This window comes from Pongo pygmaeus, chromosome 12 (assembly GCF_028885625.2).
Source record: "Pongo pygmaeus isolate AG05252 chromosome 12, NHGRI_mPonPyg2-v2.0_pri, whole genome shotgun sequence".
Lineage (NCBI taxonomy): Eukaryota > Metazoa > Chordata > Mammalia > Primates > Hominidae > Pongo > Pongo pygmaeus.
This window is the reverse complement of record NC_072385.2, coordinates 79213474-79241253: the sequence shown is the minus strand read 5'-3', so window position 1 is coordinate 79241253 and position 27780 is coordinate 79213474. Positions and strand designations below refer to the sequence as shown.

The window sequence follows — 27780 nt, the reverse complement described above, 5'->3', positions numbered from 1 at the left end:
GGGAAAACAAGTATCCTTCCCGCCGGCCCACACTTTTGCAGCCAGCTTGGGCGACCGTGGCAGCGCCTTGACGACGACCTGCCGGGCTCCGGAGGGCGAGCGCGGCGGAGACGCGAGCAGCCCTTCCCCTATCCTCAAGGACCAAATCGGTCCTGATAAATACCCCTCCTGGCCCTACAGTGGGAAGGGCAAGTTCAAACGCAGGGCGTCGAGCCCACACGCCTAGAGACCCGGCCAGCCACCCCCGCCCTCCTCGCCGCGCAGTCGCGCACGGTAAGCGACAGTCCAGCACCAACCCGGCTTACTGCACCTGCGCACTCCAAGAGTGCCCCCCGCCCCCGCTCCACGCCCCTTTCCGAGGCCGAGCCCCCGTCGCTTAGCAACGTGCGAGTTACAGTCGCCGAGCTTTGCGCGCCCTTTTCCTGGCGGGGCTGCGTCCCTGTTCTTCCCAGGAGGCTCCTCGCTGCCTGGTGCCGCAGAGGCCCATGGAGGGAAAGGAAGATAAGCATCAGTAAGTGCTGGGGTTTGGTGTCTTATTTCCCCTTCCAAAAACTATTTTCCTCCTTCAGGGGGAGGCCGGGGTCCAGCATGGACAGTCCAGGCCAAGCTCAGACAGCCCCCTTGCTTCTCTGATTTCCGGTTGGCTGAGAGCTTACAACAATAATTTTTAAAACGCACCGTTTACTGAGCACATACTGTGTGTCCGGGACTTGACTTACATTACCGGGTCTAAAATTCTTGAAGTCATCCACTCCTTCTCACAATTATTAGCAGATTCTGTAGGCTTTACCTTTAAAATTATCCAGAATCTACCACTGTTCATCACTTTCAGTAGTGTCCCCACCCAGTCCCAAGTACCAGCTTCTTTTGCCGGGATGCTGCAACAGCCCTCCAGTTGGTGGCTTGGCTTTTCCCTTACCCCTCTGCAGTCTCCTCGACACAGAAGTCAGAGCAGTCCGTTTCCAGCCCAGGTTAGATCGCCGTTCTCCATCCGACATCGTAGAGTAAAAGCCAAGGCACCTCCAATGGCCTATGGAGTCTACACAACACGCCCCTTCCCGTTTCTTGCCTCCCTCTGACAGGACTCTGCTATAGCAAACAGGCCTTTCTGCTATCATCTGCAGTGATAAAGACCGGCATCAGCAGCACCTGGTTGTTAGGAATGCAAATTTTGGGGACTTCCCACCCCTGAGACACACTGAATCAGAAACTGTGGCTGGGGCTCGATAATCTGGCCTCAACCAAGGCATCCAGGTGATTCTGACGTACCTTAAATTGAGACTATTAATCAAGGTAGTACATACAGCTAGTTAGGAATGATGTGGAGCCAGAGATACCTTCTTCCAAAGCCTGTATTTTTGTCCCTGGAACAATGGTTCTCACACTTGAATGTGCATAAGAATCAGCGAAACAGCTGATTAAAACACGTTCCTGGGAACCACCCCAGAGATTCTGAGTTTGCAGTGCTTACTAAAAACAAGTAAACAAAAAACTAGGTACATAAAGGAAATGGGACCCATAAATTTGTATTTCTAACAAGGTCACAGTTGATGCCAATGCTGTTACTCCAGTGCCCATACTTTTAGAAGCAGTGCACTAAGGATGGTTACACTTCTGCTGGGAAGCTTTGACAGTTACAGTTCACTCTGCTAGAATGCTTTTCCCACAAATATCCACTTAGCTCTCTCCTCCCCTCTTTTTTCATTGCCACCTTCACAATGCAGCCTCCACCCTACCTGAAAATGCAAACCTACCTCCCACATACATACACTACCTTTTCCCATTCTCTATTTTATTATTGTCCTTAGCACTTAACAGACTATGTAATTTACTTTTTCATCCGCCTTTCCCCATTAGAATGTAAGCTCTATGAGGGCAGGAATTTTTGTTTTGTCACTGCTTTATCATCAGTGCCTCTAACAGCACCTGGCACGCAACTCAATAAATATCTGTTGAAACAATGAATTATTCAATGTTATTCTCATATCTCTTACAATAGGTATTGTTCCTATCATGCAAATGAGACAAAGGCTTAGATATGGCAGAACTGGGATTTCAGTCCCTATCTGACTCACTTCAGAGCCCATCAGTGTTTTTATCTGTGCTTTTCTTCTGGCAAGAGATTGCTGGAGTCATATATTTCACACTTATTTATCAACCCATAGGCATTCATACCACAAGTGCTTAATCAAATGAATTTAACTATATGAGCAAATAGCCCCAGTCCTTTCCTTCAAGGACTTGATCACGACAAGTGTATATTGTTGGGTGATAACTATGAGAAACAGGTGGAAAAAACTGATGCCAGAAGCCTACAATAATAAATTAATTGACCCCAAAGACTCTACCTTTAAATAAATAATTGTATCTCTGGAAAAGTAATAGAAAAAGGTTTAGAAGTTTTTTACACTTTACCAGTAATCAGTTTTTCCAAATCCTTTGCAGAAAGTAATTTTTGGGAAGTAGGAAACTAGAATCCAGGGATTCTGAATGTTGTTTTTATGTGTACTGGAGGGGTGGTTGAGGGTATTCAAACAAAGCCGGAGTAAACAACTCCAGCAGATTCACCAGAAATATGTAAATATTATAATGGCAGTCCATTTACTTTGGATGAACAGGACACTTTTCCTGATGTTGGGCACATGGTGAATTCAACAATCTACACCTTTATGGAACTTATTGACTAGTAAAGGATATTTGTAGTGCTTACTAAAAACAAACAAAAAACTAGGTACATAAAAAACTGTGGTGTTAATAAAAGAAATGAACAAAGTACTAAAATAGTGAACACATGTGGTAGAGGAAGGAAATCTAGGAAAAGCTGCTGAGGAGATGGTTTTAAGCTGAGACCTAAATATCCTGAGCCAGCTGTGCTGGGAGCTGGGGAAGAGCTGTCCAGGCAGAGGGAACAGCATGTGCAGGTGCCGTGAGGGAAAAGAGATTGATGTGTCCCTGGAACTGACAGAAGGCAGTCTGGTTGGAGGGTCTTGAGGGAGGTCGAATAGATTCACTGGGGCAAGTCACACAGGACCTTAGAGCTACAATTAGGAGGCAGTATTTTATTGTAAATGAATGGAAAACTACTTGAGGGTTTTAATTGAAAAATGATGTGGGCCAGGCACAGTGGTTTACCCCTGTAATCCCACCACTTTGGGAGGCCAAGGCTGGCGGATCAACTGAGGTCAGGAGTTAAAGACCACCCTGGCCAACATGGCGAAACCCCATCTCTACTAAAAAAAAATACAAAAATTAGCCGGGCATGGTGGTGCATGCCTGTAACTCCAGCTACTCAGGAGGCCGAGGCAGGAGAATCACTTGAACCTGGGAGGCAGAGGTTGCAGTGAGCGGAGATAGCGCCACTGCACTCCTGCCTGGGACAGAGTAAGACTCCGTCTCAAAAAGGAAAAAAAGAAAAATGATGCGGTAGAAGAGATGGACCTGGCATTTGTTTGAAGGAAGGCAGGTGTTATACCTTAAGGGCTGTGTATAAGGTTAAACGGTGCTACCTGCTTTCTGTGAATTTGGAGTTTCATTGACTCACCTGCTGTGGGATCACGGCTTTGATTTTAAAAGCTTCTAGGTAAAAAGTATTCAAATTCATATGTTTCATTCTTTATTTTTCAAGTATGTGAATTTTAAAAATACTGCCTTTTATAATTTCAATTTCTCCTTATTTGAAAGGGGAAAAATCTGATAAGCTGTTCTTCCTATACATTTTTAAAATATTTTATTTTAGTAATTTTCATATTTGTAACAGAGTACTTATTAGAGGCAAAAAATGAAGAGATTTATTTTGACTGCCACATAGTGTTCTTTTCTTGAAAAGATAAATAATGGTGCTCCTTTGGTAGCTTTAAGTTTGCCAGACAAACTTTTAAAATTAATTGGTTTATCCTTGTCCAGATAGCTGTTTACTAGGTAAATGGGAGAATAAAGCCATTCTCTTGGTAATAAAACTTTTAAAGAAGATGAGTTAACTATAGCGTGTAACTTATCCACACACGTAAGTACTGCAAACATGATATGGAAGCATAATCCAATCACCACTCTTTCTTTACTCCAAGCAAATAAGAGTTGGTGCACTGCACTGGTATATTATAATGAGTAATCATTATTAACACAAAGCCCTTTATCGCTTATATGATTTAGAATTAGAAAATGGCCTCCTAAATTTTAATAGCACAAACGCTTATAACTATTAATACAGCCTAAATTGTCTTGACTGATGTTTGTAATATATTTAAATCTTATTTTACGTAATTTTGACTCAATATTTTAATGGTTACTGGGGTAAATGGTTTACTATTTATGTTTTTCAGACAGCATAAAATAGAGGATGCTGCTATAGCATATGTAACTGAAAATGAAGAAATTAAACACGAAAAAAAACCTGGAAAAAGCATACATCATTCAAAACCACGTGTTGGAAGAGGACGTATATATTATGCTAAATTCATTAACACAAATGCAAGAACATACAATGAACCAGTTCCCTACATAGATCCCAAAAAAGGGCCAGAAATACAGGTTGGACAGATGTTCATTGTATACAAATAGAGATTTAGATTCAGACGCTGTTTTGCAGAATAATTTGGTCACAGACTATAAAGGATGAGACATATCTCAGAGTAGTACTTATCATAATCCAATAGTTAAAAGCAGTAACCTGAAACTATTTTGGCAGCTGACTTTTACATATAAACAATACAGATACAGGGAGGGAATCTAAGTAATTGTTTCCCTAGATTGGGTCAGATTATTGCCACAAAGTAGTGCTTTGGGGTTACTAAAGAAATTTCATGTATTTATGATACATATTCTAATATAAAAATGTCCCATGATACTCAGTAATTCACATACCTTCTGTAAAATAATAATCATTTATTGAAATCATATGAAGTTCTAGGAATGAGCTAAGTGTTTTATATAAATTATATTCTTAATCTCTACAACAATTTCTATGAAGTCTTATTGGAAATAGTTTACAAATAACACATATTCCTTTGAGGTTAATTAAAATATCTGAGATTAAGTAATAAGCAAATGTCACAGTCATATTTCTGACCCAGAGCTGTTGGTTTAGCCAAACCACACTTCACTGACTATCCCATACTAAAAATATTCCATTATCTTTTTTATAAAGTCGGGTTTGTTGCGGTACAATTTATTGTATTAGTTTCCTATTGCTGATGTTACAAATTTTCACAAACTTGAAAGCTGATTTAAAGCAGCACATATTTATTATCTAGCTTAGAAGTCCAAAATCCGTCTCACTGGCTGTTGCCAGGCCTAGTTCTTTCTGTAGGCTCTAAGGGTGGATCGGTTTCCTTGCCTTTCCCAGCTTCTAGAGACTGCCCATGTTCCTTGGTTTATGGCACCTTTTTCTTTGAAGCCAGCAACACAGCATCTTCAAATCTTTCTCTGACCCACTCTCCTGACTCTCTCTCATAAGGACCCTTGTGATTAGATTGCACCCACCCAGATAATTCAGGATAATCTCCACATCTCAAGATCCTTAATCACATCTGCAAAGTCCCTTTGCTATGCAAGGTAACATTCACAGATTTGGGGCTTAAATCACAAACATCTTTAGGGATAGAGAGAGGGAGCATTATTCTACCTACCCTTACACAGTAAATTAGTTACCCTTGTAGTGCATAATTCTCTGAATTTTGGCAAAGGTGTAGTCATGTTACTCCATCACAATCAAGCTATGAATCATTTCTAACACCCTCAAAAGTTCCCATATGCCCTTTTGTGGTCATTCCCTTCCTCTACTCCAACAGCCACTGATCTGTTTTCCATAGTTTTGCCCTTTCCAGAAAGTCATGTTAATGGAATTACACAGTATGTAGCTTATTGAACCAGTCTTTCAGAATAAGGCATCTGGGATTTGTCCATGTTGCTGCAGCATGTCACTAGTTCATTCCATTTTGTTGCTGCTACACACTTGCCATGTGACTTTGGGCAAGTCACACTAAGCTTCAATTTCCTTTTTTATATAAGGATAGTAAATGTCCCTCTCATAGGGTTTTTATGAGAATTAAAATATTTTTGTCAGTTACTGTGCTAGACACTAGAGACACAGCAGTGAACAAAGTAAATGGGGGAAAAAATCCTGTCCTTACAGAGCTTACATTTTAGTGAGGGAATAGATCAAACAAGAAAGCTGTATTGGAATGTTACATGGTAGTAAGGGCGGCATGCAAGACAGGATAAGGACTGCTGCAGGCAGAGCTGCAATTTTAAATTGGTGGTCAGAGAAGGCTTCACTGAGTGACATTTGAGTGAAGACCTGAGGGAGAGTGAGGGAGTGAGCATGTAGGAACCTGGCAGAAGAGCATTCATAATGCACAAAGGAAGCACTCACTAAATATTAGCTCTTAGGAGCAGCAGAATCCTAGTCTACTGCTCTCTGCACAGTGATGGGGACTCATTTGCAGCTGAGAGCAGGATTCTATGAGAGAAGACCTAGTACAGTGCTGAGCCAGGCAAGTGTTCAACAGATGGGATTCAAAATATGTCACAACAAAGGTAATAATTTCTCATGTAGGTTTTTTTCCAGCATATTTGGAAAAGGAAATGTGTACCATCTAAATGGTCTCAGACCACTGTGCCAATGTCAGCCTCCTCCTACTCCACTTCTTTCCTCATCCCTCTGTGTATTAGGTATAGTGATTTAACATTTAGATGGAGATTGCTTTTTGTGAGCTCTCTTCGTACTGATAACATCTATTCTTGTCATGGACAGCACACCATGACTGAATGTGAGATCTTCTTGGGGCAGGAATTCCTGTGGTTAAATGTTCTTTAATTTCATGAACTAAACCCCTTTAAGGGCCATATTGAGGGTACTTCATTTTGTACACTTGCTTATGCTCTCATACCAATTATTTCAGAAAGAAATCAATTGTTATTGTTAGACCAGACCTACACTGGGGAAATTAATTTGGTACCAAAATCCAGATTAGTGAAGTTCTTATATTTCTTACAAAGGCTCATGGATGACTCTGAGCTCTAGTTCAGGGTTGAATTTAAAACTGTTCACTGAACTCATCCTTACATTGGCGATACTAAGAAAAAGAAGCTGGTTTGAGAATAGAAATATGAAACATAAAAGTTTAAAAACTTAATCCCAACTAATTTTCTGTTACTCTTACTCTGTAGGTATGTTGGAAAAAAAATGAACAAAGATGTTAAGAGCTGCTATCATCAAGACTAGGTGACAGAGTAGTAGCAGAATCATTATTAGCGCTGGACCTTTAAGAGATGGTGAAAGTGAGTTTGAGATGAAATAAGAGCTCAGATAAGGGAAGCTGTCAGTGAATATGAATGAGGAGAGTTACAGAGAAAGACTGAAGATACATCACTGAGTTACAAGCATGTCTGATTTGGGTGTGGCAGGAAGGGAGTGTGTATATTTTAAAAACATAGCCTGGGCAACATGGTGAGACCCCATTTATACAAAAAAATAAAAAAAAATAGCTGGGTATAATGGTGTACGCCTGTGGTCCCAGCTACTTGAGAGGCTGAGGCAGGAAGATTGCTTGCACCTGGGAGGTCAAGGCTGCAGTGAGCTATGTTCATGCCATTGCACTCCAGCCTGAGTGACAGAGTGAGACCCTGCTCAAAAAGAAATAAAATTGGCTGGGCACAGTGGCTCACACCTGTAATCTCAACACTTTGGAAGGCCAAGGCAGGTGGGTAACTTGAGCCCAGGAGTTTGAAACCTGCCTGGGCAACATAGTGAGCTCTACAAAAATAAATAAATAGCCAGGTGTGGTGGCAAGCCTCCATAGTCCCAGCTACTTAGGAGGCTGAGGCAGGAGGACGGCTTGAGCTCAGGAGTTCAAGGCTGCAGTGAGCAATGATCGTGCCACTGCACTCCAGCCTGAGCAACAGAGCAAGACCCCATCTCTAAAAACAAATTTTAAAATAATAAAATAAAAAACAAAAACAATGAACTTAAATGTACTCATTTCTAACTATCCAAGGAATAATGAAGAATGTATATTTCACATATTTGTAAACTGTTCCTTTAAGATGACAGGTTTCTTTTTAAAGGTTAGCTTGGTTAAGAAAAAAACTGGTTGACGGTAATGCTGTCTTTATAATAAGAGTAAAGAAAATAAACCTGCCTAAATATTTTAAATGACACCTGTTGTTTTATGTGTTTTGCTAAGATAATATCTTTAGGATGCAACACGAGATTGGTTGGTTTTATTTATTTACAAGATTTTTAAGATTTCGTACATTTCTACCTAGGAACATAAAATTGGGGATGCTAGAAAAAGAAGTTGTTTTAGCTCAGTCACTTCCAAAGAAAACTGGTTTGATTGTCTTATATTTTTGGCTGGGTGCGGTGGCTCATGCCTGCTATCCCAGCACTTTGGGAGGCTGAGGTGGGCGGATCATGAGGTCAGGAGTTCGAGACAAGCCTGGCTGGCATGGTGAGACCCCATCTCTACTAAAAATACAAAAAATTAGCTGGGCATGGTGGTGCGTGCCTATAGTCCTAGCTATCTGGGAGGCTGAGGCAGGAGAATTGCTTGAACCTGGCAGGCAGAGGTTTCAGTGAGCCAAGATCATGCCGCTGGACTCCAGCCTGGTGACAGAATGAGACTCTGTCTCAAGAAAAAATAAAATAAAATAAAATATTTTTAAATATTGGTACTTTAAAAGAGATTATACTAGGTTGGTATTCTCAAAAGTTTAATTTTCAGAGCACTGACCCTTGCCTACATGCTTAACAAAATAAATTTGCAAAGTCAAATATGTTTTGGAAAAGCTGTATTTTTATAAACCCTTCTCAGAGCTTCACAATTCACATTGGTATATAAAGGTTCTGAGAAATCTTGTGATAAACTTATTTAACTTTGCTTTTCTCACTATTTCCCAAAGTTATTTAACTGTGGACACCTCCTTTGTATAACACCTATTAATATGCTGGAGAACTATTGTTCCACAAAACACAATTTTGGAATTTTTTAATGGGGGGGTACATTATGAACTGCTTAAAAACAGATTTTTTTAAAGCACTCATAGCATCTATAGCAAAATAGAGATGAATTTAGGTGCAGTGTAACCAATGTGACCTTAACTGCCCTAGTGTTTGTGATAGTACTTCAATTTTTTAAAGCCACTGAGCTCTACCAACAAAATGCGATTGTTTATGTGCAGGTTTTGTCAAAAGCCCACATTTCCTTGGGAATCCACAAAGTATGATTTTATGTTCCACAGATGACCACCACCAGCCATCTTGGCTAGGCCACTGTGGCTGTGGAGCTTGGCTTATGACCTCTTGCATTCACTTAACTGGTTTCTCTAGGATACTTCACTTGTTTTTTACTACTTCTCCTCTGAGGATTCTCCCTTAATTTCTCAAAGAATGGAAAATAGGTAATCTTTACTAAAACATCTCTGAGAGCTTAGGGATACTAGGAGTATAACATAGAGACTGCCTTACACTGGCTTCCAAATGTGACTAAGGGACCCACAGTGCAACTGCCATTGGCCTTCCCAGAGCTGCAGGTTAGAAGGAGCCCCGTCATCTGGAATCTCCAGGCAACTCCTGACCATGGAGCCCAGTGACTATCATCCTGGGGCAGGAAAGAAGACAGTCCTTAAGACTGGTAGGGATAACTCCTCTCTGGGTCCAAAGTTTGAATTAGGCAAAACTCCCTCTACAATCTGCAAGATATGGTCTGTTCCCCAGAGCCTAGACAAAGCCATCACGCTAGGTAACTTCCCAGCTTATTTTGTCATAAATAACTGTGTTAACCCCCCACAATCCAATGTAAGTGATGGTACACAGAACAGTAAATTTTTTGTTAGTCTTTCCCTTCAGTATGATATAAAGACGAGCCTCCATCTATGTCTTTCCTTAATCTCATAATCTTTTATGAGTAAATGCTTGGACCAAAAAGGCATGCACATGTTGCATGGGCACAGAAGCACTTTCACTCTTCCAGGAACAAACCAAACTTTTTAGGCATAAGGAAGACTATCCAGAAACATGAAAGATAACCTTTTTTTTGGACTGTAAGATTTCACTCAGCTAAAGTGAAGATGTATCCAATTTATAACACTCATCAGAACACTTTCACAAACTGCAGAGCCTTAAAGTCACCAATTACATTTTAGGAAAAACTGTTCTCTATTTCCTTTATGTTTGTGAAACAAAGACTATTTTGGTAAAATTCTCAGGTTAAAAGAAGTTTGCTCAAAAGATGAAATTATCTCTCTGCTTTAAGGCTAGCTTTGCATTATGCTTTTAAGAAAAAAATATAGCCAGGCATGGTGGTGGCTCATGCCTATAGTCCCTGCTACTCAGGAGGCTAAGGTGGGAGAATCACCTGAGTCTGGGAATTTGAGGCTGCAGTGAGTTGTAATCGCACCACTACGCTCCAGCTTGGGTGATGGAGTGAGACCCTGGCTCAAAAAAATAATAATAACAAATAATAATAATTAAAGTCCATCAGCCATTTCATAGTGGTTCGCTTATCCCAGAGTCATTTTTCCGGTAACTTGGGTATTAGCAAAATAAGTTTTTGATCAACAAAAGTAGATGAAATGAAGTGTTTGTGTATGCTTTACAATCTTATCATAGAAGAACTTTCTCAGGATATTTACTGCTATGGTTTGAATGTTTGTCCCCTCCAAACTCATGTTGAAATGTAATTTCCATTGTAACTGTATTAAAAGGTGGGACCCTTAAGGGGTGATTAGGTCATGAAAGCTCCACCCTCATGAATGAAATGAATGCCATTATAAAAGGGCAAGTTTTGTCCCCTGTTGCCCCTTTTTGCTCTTCTGCCTTCCACCATGTGAAGATGCAGTGTTCAAGGTGCCATCTTAGAATCATAATTACCAAACCTGCCAGTGCCTTGATCTTGGACTTCCCAGCCTCCAGAACTGTGAGCCAGTAAATTTCTGATCCTTATAAATTACCCAGTCTAAGGTATTCTGTTATAGCAGCACAAAACAGACTAAGATGTGCACTTACAGCCTCTATTTTCACTTCTTAAATAATTTCATTTGGTTTGTACTTAGCTGGTTTTGCATTCCACAGCAGGTTTGATACAGCAGTGTGGCACAGAAATTAGAGGTGTGCACAAAGAGGTTGGGGTTTGAATTGTGGCAGTGCAGCAGTCTGCTGGTGATATATCTTGGGGAAGTTACTTCATCTCCTGGCAGTTTTCTCATCTGTAAAGTGGGTGTGCCTGCCTCATAGAATTGTGATGAGCATAAGTAAGACAAGACCTATAAATCCTGGACCTTGGGGCATAATAAGCACTCTTATAATTGTGAAGTGGAGTGGAGAAGAGCTGCCAGAAGCAGGCGCTCTGACAACAGTAAGATGTGACTATTTCCAGCCAGATAGTGAGAAGACACCATCTGTTTAGTAATCTGTTCTAGAATTTTCCTAGGATCTACATCAAGTAGTCTTAATTTTTTAAATTCACCTTTTAGCCCATTCTGAAAAATGAAGCATTAGCCAATCTATTCTCCAAAATCCCCTAGTTCCTAAATTTCTGTGATCTCTGCAGAAATTACCCCAGTTACAATTACCAATTATTCCATTACTCCTGCTTACAATTTGTCATTGGCCTAAAAACTGGCACTCTTATAAAGTGACAAAGTGAAGTCCAACTCTCTCATCAGCTCTTCAGGGCTTAGTTCTTTGGTACGTGTTCATCCCATCTTTTTCAAGTTAACTGTAATTTTCCTTAACAACCTCAAGTTGAATAGTTCTGACTTTCCTGAACAAGATTCTTCTCTCCAAACTGTTAGCCAGAACACAAAAGATAACCTGTTTTGGGGCTGTAGGATTTCACTCAGCTATGAACAATTTTTTCTAGAAAACATTATTTTTGCTGCCTTTGACAATTGTATAAATTATCAATTTGTAAAATTTTATAAATTTATAAATGTCTTCTAAGTTTCTTGACAATCTTCTGACAAGCTGACTCCATTAATTATTTTTTAAATCTAATGTTGTATATGTCTTTTATACATGCCTGTCTTTTTAAAAACTAAGCTAATTTGAGAGCTGACTCCCTATGCAGCCACATAGGTTTTTTTTTTTTTAAAGAAACATCTCCCTTTTTGCATCAGTGTAGCCTCAATTATATTGTCAGTATTTTACCTATTAGAATTGCATATTTATCCCCCTTGAATCATAGTTTAGAAGTCTTTGGCTATGGAACCATAGTTGATTTTCAAAAGGCAGACTTGCTTCCTTATAGCCCACGGTAGGTGTTTGATTATACCGAAAGTTACTTTCATACCCTCACTGTATTCCAGGAACTCTTAGGTGTCATAGGGTTTCTCAAGCGTTTTCTTACTACCACCTAATCAACCAGTTTTAAAATATTTGGTCAGAATTAATTTGAGTCACAGTTCCCCCTCTCTACTCTCTCAACTTCCAAGAAATCAAATTGTCATACAGCTAATGAAGAATCTCAGTTTTCCCTTTCTTGTGTACTTAGGTTTTAGTACCAAAATTCAGTAACATTAGAGAGATTTCCCCTTAGAACAAAGTTTATCAAACTGAGTCATTAGTGAATTAAAAATCAATGAGTTGCAGTCAGCAATGTGAAATGAAATAGGAAAGCAATAAAATAGAATAGAAAAATAGCTAAGCACACTGCATATAGTAAAAGTAAGTATTTTGTGAAACTTTTGTTTCAGTTTTATGTATGTGTAGCATTGTGTGCTCTTGTATGACATAAAATGTATTTCATGGTGCAGGCTAGGGACTAAAACCTCTGAAAACCACCATTTTTAGATGATAATACATTATTTGTATTGTCATAATGAAAAGTTTAGAACATAATTTTTTAAATTAAATATTTTATACATACACATGTACATATATAATAAAATCATAGTATAAAACAAATACAGCTATTTTGCTGATTTTTACCACTTCATTTGTTGATAGAAGGAAGGTAGCTTAAGAATTCAGCAGCTGTATTTTAGCTAAAAATTTATGACAACTCATTTTTCAGTGCCTTCAAAGAAATACATTTTTTGTGAAAAGATATTTCTAGATTTCAGAACTCCACATTAGTACTCGGATATCCACTAACTTGTTAAATTGAATTATGAATATCCGTAGACATCAAGCAATACATGAAAATACCCTACAGTATCCAACATTGTGTTTCCAATTATTTTCTATAAAGGGTGACTGGTGGTCACATGGTAAAGCACTGGAACCTGTCTTCCTACCACCTTATGACTCTAAGAGCACCCAGAGGAGTGACTTCCAAAAACCATCGTGTCCACTGGTTTTGCCAGTCAAACACAGCAAGACGCAAAAGCCTTCTTGTGGAATAGGTAAGGTTTTGCAGTGGTAAAAACCTTTTTTGTTATCTCAAATTATTGCTACCAAAACTAAGATGTATTAGATGTCCAGACATCTCCTGAAAATAATTACTTCTCTACAGAAGTTGAAAATACACATACAGCAAATACAGCCCTTGGGAAGTTTGTTATTTCTTCCTAGTGGACAGTTTGTCTCCAAACACAGTTAATATGACATAATGAAAATTGTACTGATCATTAATAACACCAGCCTCAAAGTCAGAAACTTAGTAGCATCCTGCTCATTGTTGTTGCCATCACATTTTAATAGTTATAACTATTGTCACTTCAAGGAAGATAGTTGATGAAGAGGGCTATTAGATAATCTGTAACAATGACCTGTCCTTTAGAAAGATAATAAAGTTTCCACTTCTGGTTCAGGATAGTAGACCGAGCACACATATCTAAATTCCCTGCCTTCCAAGACCCTATTACTATAAATAGTAGCAAAGCAATAAACTCTTAAGAGTGAAGAGAATAGAAGGAAGAACTTTCTGGAATGCAGCAAAGACTAGAAGCCTATTGATAGATAAAAGAGAATAAAGAAGCAATATCTATAAGGAGATGCAGCAAAGAAGAGACAATCTGCCTGGCCAAAGCCCTGACTGAGCTGCACGCCGAGCCAGCAGGCATAGTGGAAGGCAAAAATGAAAAGTGGGTAGGAGAGAGACAGAGAGTTACTTCAAAGCCTGTCCCTTAAATAAAGGCTCCACTCATGAGCACTCCACCCTATCCCAACATTAAGACTACTAGAGCCCAGTGTCTTAGCCAGATGTCAACTACCACACCAGTTATTTCGGTAAATCAAGCTGATCCCCCCGTCCCCTTCTTATGAATGGACAACCAAAGATTAGAATTATGCCAATTAAAAAAAAGATTTGGAGGATAAAGGCAGGGAAATATCACACAGCATAAAACAAAAGAACAAAAGCTTGGAAAATGAGAAGGAAAGCAAAACAGAAGATCTGTTTGGGAAATCCAACTTTTCTGGAGCTCCAGAAAAGAGTAAAAATGGAGGTAGATAATTAGCAAAACATAACATTTATTGAGCACATACTATTCGCCAGGCACTTTATGGAACTTTCTAAATATTAACTCATTTAATTCCCACATGAACTCTATGCAATATAATAGTGTAGTAATACTATTAATATTCTTATTTTTCAGATAAGAAAGTGTAGGGAGGCAAAATTTTACCTCTACCCTTTTAGTGTTTTTGGCTGGGGTTGAGAATTAAATTGACACAAAGATCAACAGGAGAAAAGCATACAAATTTATTTAATACAAGTTTTACATAGCAGGGGAGCCTTCATAAGGAAATGAAGACCCTAAGACACAGAAAGAACACATATACTAAATTGGACAAAGAGTGGTACATTGTAAAAATGAGACAAGGCAAAGGAGTTTGGGCTAGGGTAATTGGGTAGAGAAATGACTAGGCAGATAAGGGTGAGTTTAACAAGGTTTACTTGTCAGATTTCCCCTCACCTCAAATTCCTGTGCTTGGTAAGAATAATGCTTTCCTTCTGGTATAGGGAGGATATCTTTTACATAGGAATTTCATCTGCTTTTGAGAAAGAGAAGGAAGGTCAAACTGTTTTTCTTGCATCTGCTGTTTTTCAAGTGCCTTTAACTCAATATAGTCAATATGCCAGAGTGGCATTTTAGAGTAGCATGTTCTGAACTCCTTTGAAAGCAAGAATGGAGTTGAAATAACGTGCCCAAGGCTACAGTGAATAATTGGCATTTGCACCCAGCTAGCCTGACTCCAGTACATATACTCATAACCAGTACTGTATAGTACTCTACACAACATCTAAAATAATAACAAAGTTTCCCTACATAAAATGCATTAAAAGGGTCTACTGAGTGCTTCTAAGTATGAAGGAGAAAAAGATGCACACCCTACATATCATTACAAAATTGCAAAACAATTATCATCAACAGAAGATTCTAAAAGTTTCCATAAAGGGATAGAAAAATAAGTCACCATCTAAGAAATAAGTATCAACATGGAATCAGGCAGCACTGATGCAAGAGTACAATGGAGTTAATATCTTCAAAGTTCTCAGGGGAAATACTTTTTGACCTAGAAAAGGGAATTTATTTGGCACGGATACTAAACCATTTTTTTTCAAGTGGCACTGGGCATTACACCCACTGAGAAGGAAATGAAGTCCTGGCACAACATTTCACCCTTAAATGAACAAAATGTATATAATTATGTAATACTATGCATGCTGTTTAGTAGTTTTCAACTTTTAGGCTCAATCTATAGACACAAGTTTAAATATGGTTACAGAACAGAATGTATCTTAGCAGCTTTAATAAGAAAAGTAAGTGCACAACTGATAGAAGATGAGAAGCAGAAGAGAATAAGGGTGCTAACATCATTATTTGCGATATAGGTAATCAATTGATACTATCCAGTGGGGGTGAAACAAGGAATAGATGTTTAAGGTGGAAGGTCAAAGGAACCACTCTAAAAACCAAATTTCTCTAACCCTGGCTTATTTACTGAGCTTCAAGTTCACGTATCCAAACACCTACTTAACATCTCCTTTTGGATAGCTAGTCACCTTTTCAAACTTGATATGGCTGGAAGAGAATGTTTCATTTCCCCCATCCAAACATCCTCCACGAGTCTTCTCCATCTCAGTGAATGCCACCTCCACTCTCCCACCAGGTGCTCAAGTTTTGATAAGCTAGAAGGCATTATGAAACTCTCTCATTTCACTCCCCGCCCCCACATTCAGTCCATCAGCAAATTGTGACACCTCTATCTCCAAAATAGACCCCAAATCTATTCCTTTCCATCTTCACTGTAACCAATGCAGTACATTGGTTCCTTTCTTCCTTTCTTCTTTCTCCATATGTGTTTTCTGCATCATTGTCAAAGGATCTTTTTAAAAACACAAATGATAGTCTCCTCCTTTAGATTCTCCAGTTACTTCTCACTGTTCATAGAATAAATTTCAAATTCCTCACTATGGCCTACAAGGCCCTTTTTGATCTGTCAAATTTACCTACATCATCTTCTATTGCTCATAACATGAGGATTTAGAGACAGAGAATATAACTCAGACCAAGGAAGTAGAGATACTCTCTGAAAGTTAGGCTTGTTTCCAAACCAGATTTATGTCTATGTACTTGTTACTGTATTTCCATATTTTAATTACATATTCTCGTAAATTAAAATCTGAATAAGAAAACAAAACAGTTGTTTCTATAAAACATTCAAAATTGAATGTACAGACTTGATAAAAGGTCAATTGCTAACTTTAAAAAATGCTAATTAGGTATAGGCAAAATAACTAAGAGGTGTTGGACTGAATTTTTAAAATCTTGAAGGATTCTGCATTCATTTTGCTTGAAATTTGTCTTTACGTTTTCATTCTGTGTGAAAGAAATAGAAACTGGAAATGATGCATTAGAAGCGTGGTTTGTACAAGAAACACGAAGTGGAATTCCAGTCAGTGGACACCTCCTCAAAGAAAATGGCTTGGCGTGCCAATAAAAATGTGATGAACTGGTTAAAATATGTATCTACATATGGCATATGATTTTTTGCTTTAACTTTCTTTGGTAGCCAACCAGTCCCTTCCATATAACGAGCAGTTACGGTACTTCAGCTACTCAAGTTGAAGGGATGTAGAAGAGTAGTGAAAGATGATACTGGAGAGATGGGCTTTGTTCTGGGTTCATAAGGCAGTCATTTCATAAGGGATCCTCCAAACTCAGGGTCTGTACATCTACTTAATTTGCCCGGAGAGAAATCCTCCAAACCTCTGCCTAGGATGGAGGACAGAAAATGCAGGAGTCCCTTAAGCAGTCCTCTGCAACGTCACCTTGTCCCCCTGCCCCACGCTCCCTGCCTCAGAGGTATCTGATGCCTCCCGATTCTGAGGCACTCCTGGAATGCTGTGGCATTAGTTGGTTTAATTTTTACCCCATTCCCTTCCCCCATAGCACTTAACTTCCAGTTTTCTGCAGTTTACTTGAGTCTATTGCTACTTATCCATCTGTTTTCCATCTTCCAAATTTGTTAAAATCTTCACCCTCATTTAGTTCTTTTCTTCCTTAAGGACGTAAGCCCTCTTAAATTTCTGTAGTGTGATTGTACTGGGGCTTGGGGAAGGAATGGGGGAAATGCACATTGAATTTGCCATGTTTAACTGGAAATCACAGCAACTTTGTCACCATCAACACTTCTTTTATAATATTGGTTCAGTATTAAACTTAGTATTATGTGAACTTGAACCCATTAAATTTAATCATCCTGTTTTGCTCAATTTCTGAAGTGAGAATAATTCCTACTTTGCAGGATTGTTCTGAGAAACAACACATAAAGTGCCTAACACAGTGTTTGCTACATAGTAGACAATAAATGGTAACTGTTTCTGTTGTCAATTATTGCATTGTACTAGGTTATGTGTTGATTTGAAATTTAGCTTGAGAACCTGGCATGACTCTCTCTGTTCTTTTATTGGTATTTCTTTTTCTCCCTCTGTTCTTTTGTTGGTATTTCTCATGGCTAAGTTCATTATTGTATCCTAGGGTCTAGTACAATGCCCAGATTCAATAAATATTTATTAGTTAAATGATAATTATACATTCTTCAATAGATTAAAGTCATAATGTAATTTAAAGTAACATATACTACACAATATAGGCCTGCAATTTATTCATATTTCAGGTATTTGGATATTAGATGAAAATGATTTTTAAAAAACAAAATATTTTAATGTAACATTTAAAAATATGTATATAAACTAGTCTATATGTGCCAGGTTTTTTACTATAAGCATATGAACATGCACATAAATATGCACTAATACCAATTAAAAGTCATCTCATAGTCATTCTGTTCCATCAGCCCACTTAATTACGCCTGGACTTTGGCATTTCAGCAATGTTATCTTGTGCTGACAATTCAAAGTGCCCTTTATGTCTTCTACCACACACAATTTCCTGGCTGCCATCCACAGTCAGTTAACAAATGGCTATGCGCCATCATATTTGAGTCTCTGTAAGAATAAGTGTTCACATTTGGTTTTATATAATAAAACTTTATAAATTGGAAAGCCTAATCTAATATGTGAAGGGGGTATTTCGTACTTAAATAAAACCTTGCTGATTATCAACAACTTGATATTTCAATGTTCTTTTGAATTGCAAATTCAGATATAGTGGTAAAATTAATTTTCTAAAATAGGTTTTAGTTTGTGTTGCTTCTTTTGCACCAAAATGTAACAACAATTTTTTGCTACAGTTATGCTTTTTTCTTTTTACTGTATTTTGAAAATCTATACTATTATTTTTATACTAATAGTCTTTATATGTAAGATCAGAATACTGAGAAGAGTGGGATTTAAGAGAAAAATATTACTGATGAATGATCTTTAAGCAGACACAAAGAGTTAAGAAAAGAACATTTCTCAAAGTAAAACTGCTAAGTTCTCACCAATATAAGAAGCAAATTGTATGTTTGAATAAATCCTGGCTTTGTTGATAAAATATAAGGTTAGATAGCAACTTGTTTAGAAAATTCTAATTTTAATTAGATCAAGTTTCCAAGAAACAAGAGAGTGGATTTCAAACATTCTTCATGGACTTTGCCTTATTTTTTGCAGTTCTCATCTAACAAGGCTTCTTTCAAGTAATTACTTTGGGTACAATTTGAATTCTTAAGTAGAGTAACCACTAACAATCTGAATATCTTCTTTGATGTTTTCTTGTTTAGATATTCCTCACTATTATGGGCTTCTGTAAATGTCTCATATGCTTGTATAAATGAACATAGTTGTTATGTCTAATTTTAATAGGTGTAATGTCTGAATAAGGAATTTCCCTTTATAATTTATTAACTCAGATTCCTTTCTCCCCCCTTTATTTCCATGATGAAAAAGAATTTTTTTTTTTTTTTTTTTTTTTGAGACGGAGTCTCGCTCTGTTGCCCAGGCTGGAATGCAAGTGGCGTGATCTCGGCTCACTGCAACCTCTGCCTCCCAGGTTCAAGAGATTCTCCTGCCTCAGCCTCCTGAGTAGCTGGGATTACAGGCATCCACCACCATGCCCGGCTAATTTTTTAAAAATATTTTTTAGTAGAGACAGGGTTTCACCAAGTTGGCCAGGCTACTCTTGAACTCCTGACCTCAGGTGATCCACCTGCCTTGGCCTCCCAAAGTGCTAGGATTACAGGCGTGAGCCACCGTGCCCAGCCAGAGAATTATTTTTAAAGTTATTATTTGTGACACTGTGGGAGGTTTTAGATTACTATTTAAAAGATTCATTTTAATTGATTTAATTGACTTCCTTCTGAAATATGTGTTTTAGTTATTTGCATAACAAGCTACATCAAATTTAATTGCTTAAAACAACAATCATCTTATTAGCTTAATCTTCTGCAATCTTGGCTGAGTTCAGCTGGGTAGTTCTTGGTCTGGTCAGTGATGGTCACTTGTGTGGCCACATTCACTTGGCAGATGGACTGAGGACTGGACTCAGCTGGGATGCAGGAATGACTGGGCCTCCCCTTCTCCATGTGGTCACTCCACGTGGTTTCTCCAGCAGGGTAGCTGGACTTCTTACTCCCAAGAATGCAAAAACAGAAGCTATAACGCTTTCTTGAAGTTTATGGCTAGTACTGGCATAGTGTTACCTCTGTCATATCCTGTTGGTTAAAGCTAATCATAAGACCAGCCCACATTTACGGAGGCGGGGACTATTCAAGGATTTGAATACTGGGAGGCCAGATTCATTGGGGCCACCAATTTAACAGACTACCACAATACCCTTCAAAAGTCATTTAAATGAGAGTTTAGGAGTAGCCAACTCTTCACCTTTCATTGTCTGAAAATGTCTTTAAGTTGCCCACACTCTTTAATGAATGAAAGCATAGCTAAATGCAGAATTCTGGGTTCACAATTAATTACCCTTTACACACTTTGAAGATATTACTCCACTGTCTCCTGGATTTTATTGTTATGTCAAGTCTGCAGGCAGTTCAAATTCTTTGAGGGTCATCTGTTTCAGTATAAGATTTTTAATTTCAAAGAAAGCCTTTCTATATAAAAGGAATTCATAGTTACTTATGATTTGAATATTCCAGTTTGAACATTATAAATTTGAAAAATATGTTTCCTTAAGTCTTTAATTTTTAAATATTGTATAAAATAAGAATAGCATCTTTCACTTGTTTGACATTTAACTCAAGTTGAACAAACGAAATATACCTTAACAATGACTCATTTACGAAACATAGTCAATTAACTTCTGTTAGCATTTTAAATTGTAAGTTTGTTGATTTAATTATGTTCTGTTTTCCAGAACTACCATTCAACCAGCTATCCCATTACTGGGTATATACCCAAAGGAATATAAATAAAGACACATGCATGCATATGTTCATTGCAGCACTATTCACAATAGCAAAGACATGGAATCAACCTAAATGCCCATCAACTGTAGACTGCTTAAAGAAAATGTGGCACATATACACCGTGGAACACTATGCAGCCATAAAAAGGAATGAGATCTGGTCCTTTGCAGGAACATGGGTGGAGCTGGAGGCCATTATCCTTAGCAAACTAATGCAGGAACAAAAAACCAAATACCACTTGTTCTTATAAATGGGAGCTAAATGAGGAAAACACATGAACACAAGGTAACAACAGACACTAGGGCCTGTTGGATGGTGGAGGGAGGGAGGAGGGAGAGAATCAGGAAAAATAACTAATGGGTACTAGGCTTAACACCTGGGTGATAGAATAATCTGTACAACAAACCCCCATGAGACAAGCTTACCTATATATAACAAACTTGCACATGTACCCCTGAACTTAAAATGAAACTTTAAAAAATAATAGTTATTATATTGTTTTCTTCTCAAATATTTAAACATCTTTACAAGAAAAACTTAAAGCTTTGACAATCAAAACATTTCCAAATCCTTAAATAATTTCTATAAATTCAATAAATTAAACCTAATAAATCTTATAAAACCTAATAAACCTTGTGGCTACTGTGGGCTTACTACCTATGGGGCAGCCCTGTTCCACAAGGAGAAGAAAAAAAAACCTAATAAATCTTGCAAAACCTTGTAAATCTAATAAATTCAGATATCTTAAATATTTTAATACTGTTTATAAACTTAATCAGATTTCCCTAAAATTGTCAGCACAACACTAGTATTTGATCAAAATTTTTTTGACAATGTACTAAATAACAAATTACAGGTTTAATTTTCTTTGCTTTCTCATCTCTATATTTAATCCCAAAGCTTCCCAGAATTCAAAAGATTTACCAACCATCTACTTTAGTAGTGTGTAAATCCCAGAATATTGGTTTTGAGTATTAGTAAAGCATTAAATTTGTTTTATATTGGTTTTGAAAAGAAGCTACTCTGTAACCAGTCTTTACTTGTTACACTATAAGAAAAATTGTCTGATATGCTATTTGTATTTAATCTGATCCATGGCTAGGTATTATTGTGATTATTACAGACAGTGTTAACTGACAAACAAAAATTGTATGTATCTATACAAAACATCATTACATGATGTTTTGAAATACACATTGTGAAGTGGTTAATTAAGATGTTTATTACCTTACATACATTATTTTTGTGGTGAGAACACTTAAAATCTATTATTTTAGCAATTTTCAAGAGTACAATACATTAACTATAGTTACCTTGTTGCACATTCATCCCTCAGTATCCAGGGGATTGGTTTCAGGACCCCTGTGGATACCAAAATCCACAGATGTTCAAGTTCCTTATATAAAGTAGTGTAGTATTTGCATATAACCTATGCACATCTTCCCATATACTTTAATCTGTAGATTACTTAGAATACTTACTACAGTGTAAATGCCATGCAAATAGTTGTTATTGTGTTTTTTATTTGTATTATTTTTGTTGTTTATTTTTCTGAAAAGTTTCAATCCATAGTTGGTTGAATATGTGGATACAGAACCTATGGATAGAGAGCACCAACTGTACTTTATATCTTTTAAACTTACTGTTCCTTTCTAACTGAAATTTCGACTCCTTTGACCAACAAAATCTCCCCAGTTCTGCTCCCTCCAGAGGGCTTTTAATGATGACAGATTTTGCTTTATGCAGTTCACTTACTAAAACATCAGTATAACTTAAATTCATCTTATGTAGATCTGCTTGCAGTAGGTAGATGTAAACTCTGTTGTCTGAGGATTTTTCAGGTGTGGAAATTGCTGTCATCTGATTTTAACCCAATAGAAAGCGTAGCATATACATTTCCAGTTTGGGGCAGCTTATTTGCCCCAACTGTTACTGTCACCTTAGGCAGCTGTAATGTTAAACAACTGTCCCTGATTGTTATGGATGAATACGTGGTCGTGGGGTGAGGCAGGGCCAGGGTGGCAGGGGTGCATAATTCACTTTTAGGGCTCTGAGTCATGTCTATAAAGACGAATCCTGCAAGCCAGGTTAAATAATGACAGTTCTGTGAGTTGGTATTTGTGAGACACTCCAAACCCCTTCCGCTTCTTCCAGTAGTTGATAGGCTTCTGGTTTTCATCATAATTGCAGGGTTCTTGGTTTTCAAGGCTTCTGCAGAGGAGAGATTGGGAGTGGGGGGAGGGGGAAACTGCATGAGTTAAAATGTCATCAAACTTGCTTTTATTTTGAAGATTAAGCCATTTTTCTTGAATAAATGCTCCTTAGATTATTGCATGCCTTTGGTTAATTTCCAGAGTTCTAAAGAAGTTGATTTTGATGACTTTTGCCAGTGTATTCATTGCTTTTGTGGAGGAGCAGCTTTTTCAAAGGTCCTTAACTCTGAAATTACCACTGATGTTCTGTCCCATTAGTTTCCATGTTACAAATATCTCCTTCCAATCTGCCATCTCTATTAGCTTTGCCCATGGTGTCTTTCATCGAGCAGTTCTCCTATGTTTTTTAATATAATCAAGTTTTTACCTTATGGGTTGTGTACTGGCCATTTTAAGAAGGGTTTTTCCTACCCTTAGGTAAAGAACGTTTTCTCCTACACTTTCTTATCTTGATTTTATACTTTTACCTTCCATAACTAAGTCTTTAATCTTAGAGTCCACCATGCGCGCACTATTAAATAGGGAATCAATTCCCCTTTCCAGCATGGAGTGAACCGCTTTTCTGAATACCATTTATAAAATAATCTGCACTTTTCCCGTTTACTTATAGGACCTCCTTAATTTTATGTTAAGTTTCCATATATAAATGAGTTTGTCTGCAAGCTCTCTGTTATGTTACTTAGGTTAATTTTCAGTTCTTGGATCAGTACCAAAATATTGTAATTATATGGATTTTTAGCTGGTCTTAATATCTGATATGGAAAGTCTCAATTATTCACCCTTCCTTCAGAGCTGATTTATGGGATTTATTTTTCTATTTAAACATTGAAAGGTATGACATTCCTGAAAATATCCAGCTAGAATTTTGATTGGATTGTGGTGACATTATATATTAAGAAAAAGTCACCATTATAATAAAATACTATCATCCTATTCAAGAGCATAGAATGTCTATTCAGTTCTACTTTTAGGTCTTTAACAGAATTTAAATTTTTTCTCTATAGAGATCTTGTGAATGCTTTTTTAATTTCTCGAAACTTCATACTATATAGTTTCTGTTTCTACTAAGAATATATGTTATTTTTCATTATATCTTCTAGTAGGTTATCACTGTTGTAGAGAAATGCTCTTGATTTTTGATTTTTATACATTTATCCAATGTCTGTTTACTTTGCCATACTCTTATTCTCATAATTAATGGACTCTTGTTGTTTTTCTATTCAGGTAATTATATTACCTACAATTACTTTTTTTTTGCTCCTTTGTAATCATTGTACTACTCTTTTATATAGTACTCACCAGAGTCTCCATTAATGTTAAACAATAGAATTTTAGTTCTGAGTTTTTATGGGTATAATACTTAGAATTTTCTGTTCTTTAATCCTTATCTTTTTCAGGTAACAAAAATTTTTGTTATTTTCTTCCTTATATCTCAGACATCCTCTTTGATTTATTTCTAGTCTTGAATTGTTCGTCTAGTTTTTCAAAGTAGGTCTGTTTTGGGGGGAAATCATCTGAGGCCTTCCTTTCCTTCCCGTATTTTTGAAATTTTGGCTTCACAGTTAAATGAAAATTTGGTTGGATATAAAAACTCTAGGCTTAAAGTGCTTTTCCTTTTAATATTAAAAAAAAATTATCTTGTGTCCAATGTTGCTATTGAGAAATTTGATATTAACCTGTTGTTACTCCTTCATAATTTACCTCTTTGAAAGCATTTATAATTTTTCTTTATCCCAGATGATGTTAAATTTCTCTATTAAATGTCTTAGATGCGAGTTTTTCCTTTATCTGTACTGCAAGATCGAGAGGAGAGAAGCCCAGCTAGGGTGTAAAATTTAAGGAGGCACTCCCAGGGTCATCCAAGTGCCTCCTTAAAGTTTTGCATCCTTTGTGCCTCATTGCCTCATTTTTCTCCTGCCCCTGCTACCTGTTTGGTATTCTGTGAGCTCTTTCAATCTGAGGTGTTTGATCTTTCTTTAATTCTTGGATACATATCATCGTCATTTTCTCAAATATTTCCTTCCCTTCCCTCTATTTCTTCTTAGTTCTGGTGTTGATACTTCCACCTTCCATGTCTCTGAGCTTTTCTTTATTTCTTTATCCTTTCCTGCTGCCTTCTGGGACAGCTTCTCAGTCTGATTTTCTAGTTCATGATTCTTGTTGTCTAGACCATGTATTTTTTTGTTTCAACTGTTATATTTTTTATTTCTAACATTTTTTGTTATTCCTTTTTATGACCTGTTCTTGTTCATATTAACAATACCTTGTTCTGGATCTTTGAGGATATTTGTTATGCTTATTTTAAATTCTTGGTATATTGGTTCTGATAATTCTGCTTCACACAGTATATGTTTTAAAATTTTCTTTTATGGTCAAATTTATGGTAGATCATATTCCCCTAGGGGAATCAGTAGGCCTGTGCAGGCAAAGGCTGAAGACCAGGGTCTGGTTTGTGTGTCTCCCACTAAATTTAAGGAAAGAAAATGAGGCTCAGGCTGGAGAGCTTCTCGTACCACAAAACCTATTTTGACCATTGTTAATTACTGTCACTCTACTAGGCTGGTCATGTAGTCAGGAATCCACCCTACCACCCTTAAACTGTTAAAAAAAAAAAAAAGGCATCATTGAGATAAGTCAGTATCTTGATGTTTTTAATTCACCAGCATTGACAGTTGCTGGGGGAATGTTGGAGGAAGAAATGCCCAAGGGGGCAACATGTACCCATTTTCATCAGCTCGTTATCCTGGAGGAACTTCTGTGCTCTTCTGATATTACTGTGTTGACAACAACTGGCTAGGCAGTTGCTGCCAGTTTCTGTGGCCCTGGGCAAGCATGATCTTCCCAAGGCAATGTGAGGGAAAGTCAAGAGCAGATTTTAAAAGCTCTCCCCCAACTTATTCTCTCTTGGCTACATCTGACCTTCCTACCCTCCAGTCCAAATTGCCACCAACCCTTCGTACCAGTTCACTAAAGCCTTTGGGTTTCTCACAGTTTTTTTGATAGCTCCGTTTCCTGCTTCCTTTTCCCTTCCATGGTTTCCGCTTTTGTCAGGATACAAAAGAACTGGCCCTTTGCTAACTTTGAAGACTCCATAATTTGACCCTAGCATCCTAGAGACTTCACAAACACTGCCCTTAATTTTCACAATTCCAAAAGCAAATTATTGTTTTCTTCATTTTAGAGAGGAGGAAACAGAATTTCAATGAAGTTCAGTGATTTTTTTCAAAGTCACACAACTAGGAAATGTGGTAAAGCCAGAATTTGAAAACATGTCTATTTTATTCCCAAATGCATGCTTTGAATACTTCATTAGCACCACCTAATTAATGCCTAAATTTAGAGCCGCTTCATTCTGTCTATCCACAAAGTTATGAAACTGTGTCCGAACATACTAATGTTCTGTGAGCTGGACGATGGTATTCATAAAAAAAATGGTCATCTTTTCCCACTTGTTAGAAAAAAAATATAAATTACGGATAGAATTTTCTCAGTGTCATGCTTATTAAATCTTTGCGCTACTGTTTTCTGTTTTCTAGCGAGTTCTAAAAGAAAGGTAATGATTAAGTAGAAAATGAGTTTTGAGCAGTTGATTGCAATTAGAAATCAAGAAAATGTTAACAGTTAACTTTTTTTATACTGCTAACTGGGAAAAGATTGCCATTTTGTATCATGTAATGTATAAGTATTTGAATATTAATCATTCTTGCTAATAAAATTAGTTTATAACAATGTCTGAATATCAAAGTGAATTCATGAATCCTTAATAAGTGTAAATTTACTAACATTTTTTCTTATGTATTCCTCTAATTTTAAAGGTGTGATTTTTAAAAGTTAAATTTTATTTTTTAATAGTTAATATATGCATATGGCACAAAATTCAAATGGTACAAAAAGATATACAGTGAAAACTGAATCCACTTCTCCCCACCTCTGTCCTCCAGTCACCCAGTTCTCTTTCCCTACAGTCACCACTGTTACCAGTTTGTTACATAGCATTTCATAGATATGTTAGTTGTACATAAACTCTTACGTACTTTTTTTTCTTTTTTTTGAGACAGAGTCTTGCTCTATCACCCAGGCTGGGGTGCAGTGGCGTGATTTTGGCTCACTGGAACCTCCGCCTCCCAGGTTCAAGTGATTCTCCAGCCTCACCCTCCTGAGTAGCTGGGACTATAGGCGTTCACCACCACGCCCGGCTAATTTTTTTTTTTTTTTTTTGTATTTTTAGTAGAGACGGGGTTTTCACCATGTTGGCCAGGATGGTCTCGATCTCTTGACCTTGTGATCTGCCCGCCTTGGCCTCCCAAAGTGCTGGGATTGCAGGCGTGGGCCACTGCGCCCGGACACATACATATTTTTTAAGGGAGAAATTTTTGTCCTTGATAGAATTTTACTTCACTCAACTTTTTTTATTGCCAGCAACAGTACTGAAAGTTGCTCTGATTCTTTAAATAAGCTTCTCTGCTGAAAGTAAAACTGAGTTTTAAAAATTATTTAAGATGTTAAACATACATGGAGCAGAGACCAATATAATGAACTCATATACTCATCACCCAGATTGAAAAATTATTTAAAAGTGATTTTTAAAGGATTTCATACTCTTGCTAATTTTTCAGAACTCCTGTTATCGGGCAAAATGAAAAGAATTATGTGTTCAACTACAACTGCAGCAGCCCTAGAGTCTTCCAGTGGATTCCATTAGTGCTAGCTTCGGCATACAATTTCCACTCCGTGGCCATAGCCACTGGCCAAACTATAGATTCAACATAGAATTTCTCATACTCTTTCTAGTAGTGAAAAGTTAACAAATTATAG

General features: G+C 37.5%; 1 protein-coding gene across 3 annotated transcripts in view; it reads left to right on the top strand.

The window, feature by feature from the left end:
* The first annotated feature begins 357 nt into the window (after positions 1-357).
* The window catches only part of C12H2orf73 (chromosome 12 C2orf73 homolog), a 31440-nt gene continuing 4017 nt past the window's right edge, over positions 358-27780 (top strand). For 2 of the 3 annotated variants that reach the window (XM_054476366.1, XM_063649383.1), the window contains exons 1-3: positions 358-511; positions 4320-4527; positions 13191-13344. In XM_054476366.1, the coding sequence (XP_054332341.1) occupies positions 486-511; positions 4320-4527; positions 13191-13344 (388 nt within the window). In that variant the 5' untranslated portion in view covers positions 358-485. The remainder of the gene's footprint in view (positions 512-4319; positions 4528-13190; positions 13345-27780) is intronic. The other variant, XM_054476367.1, reaches the window with a different exon arrangement.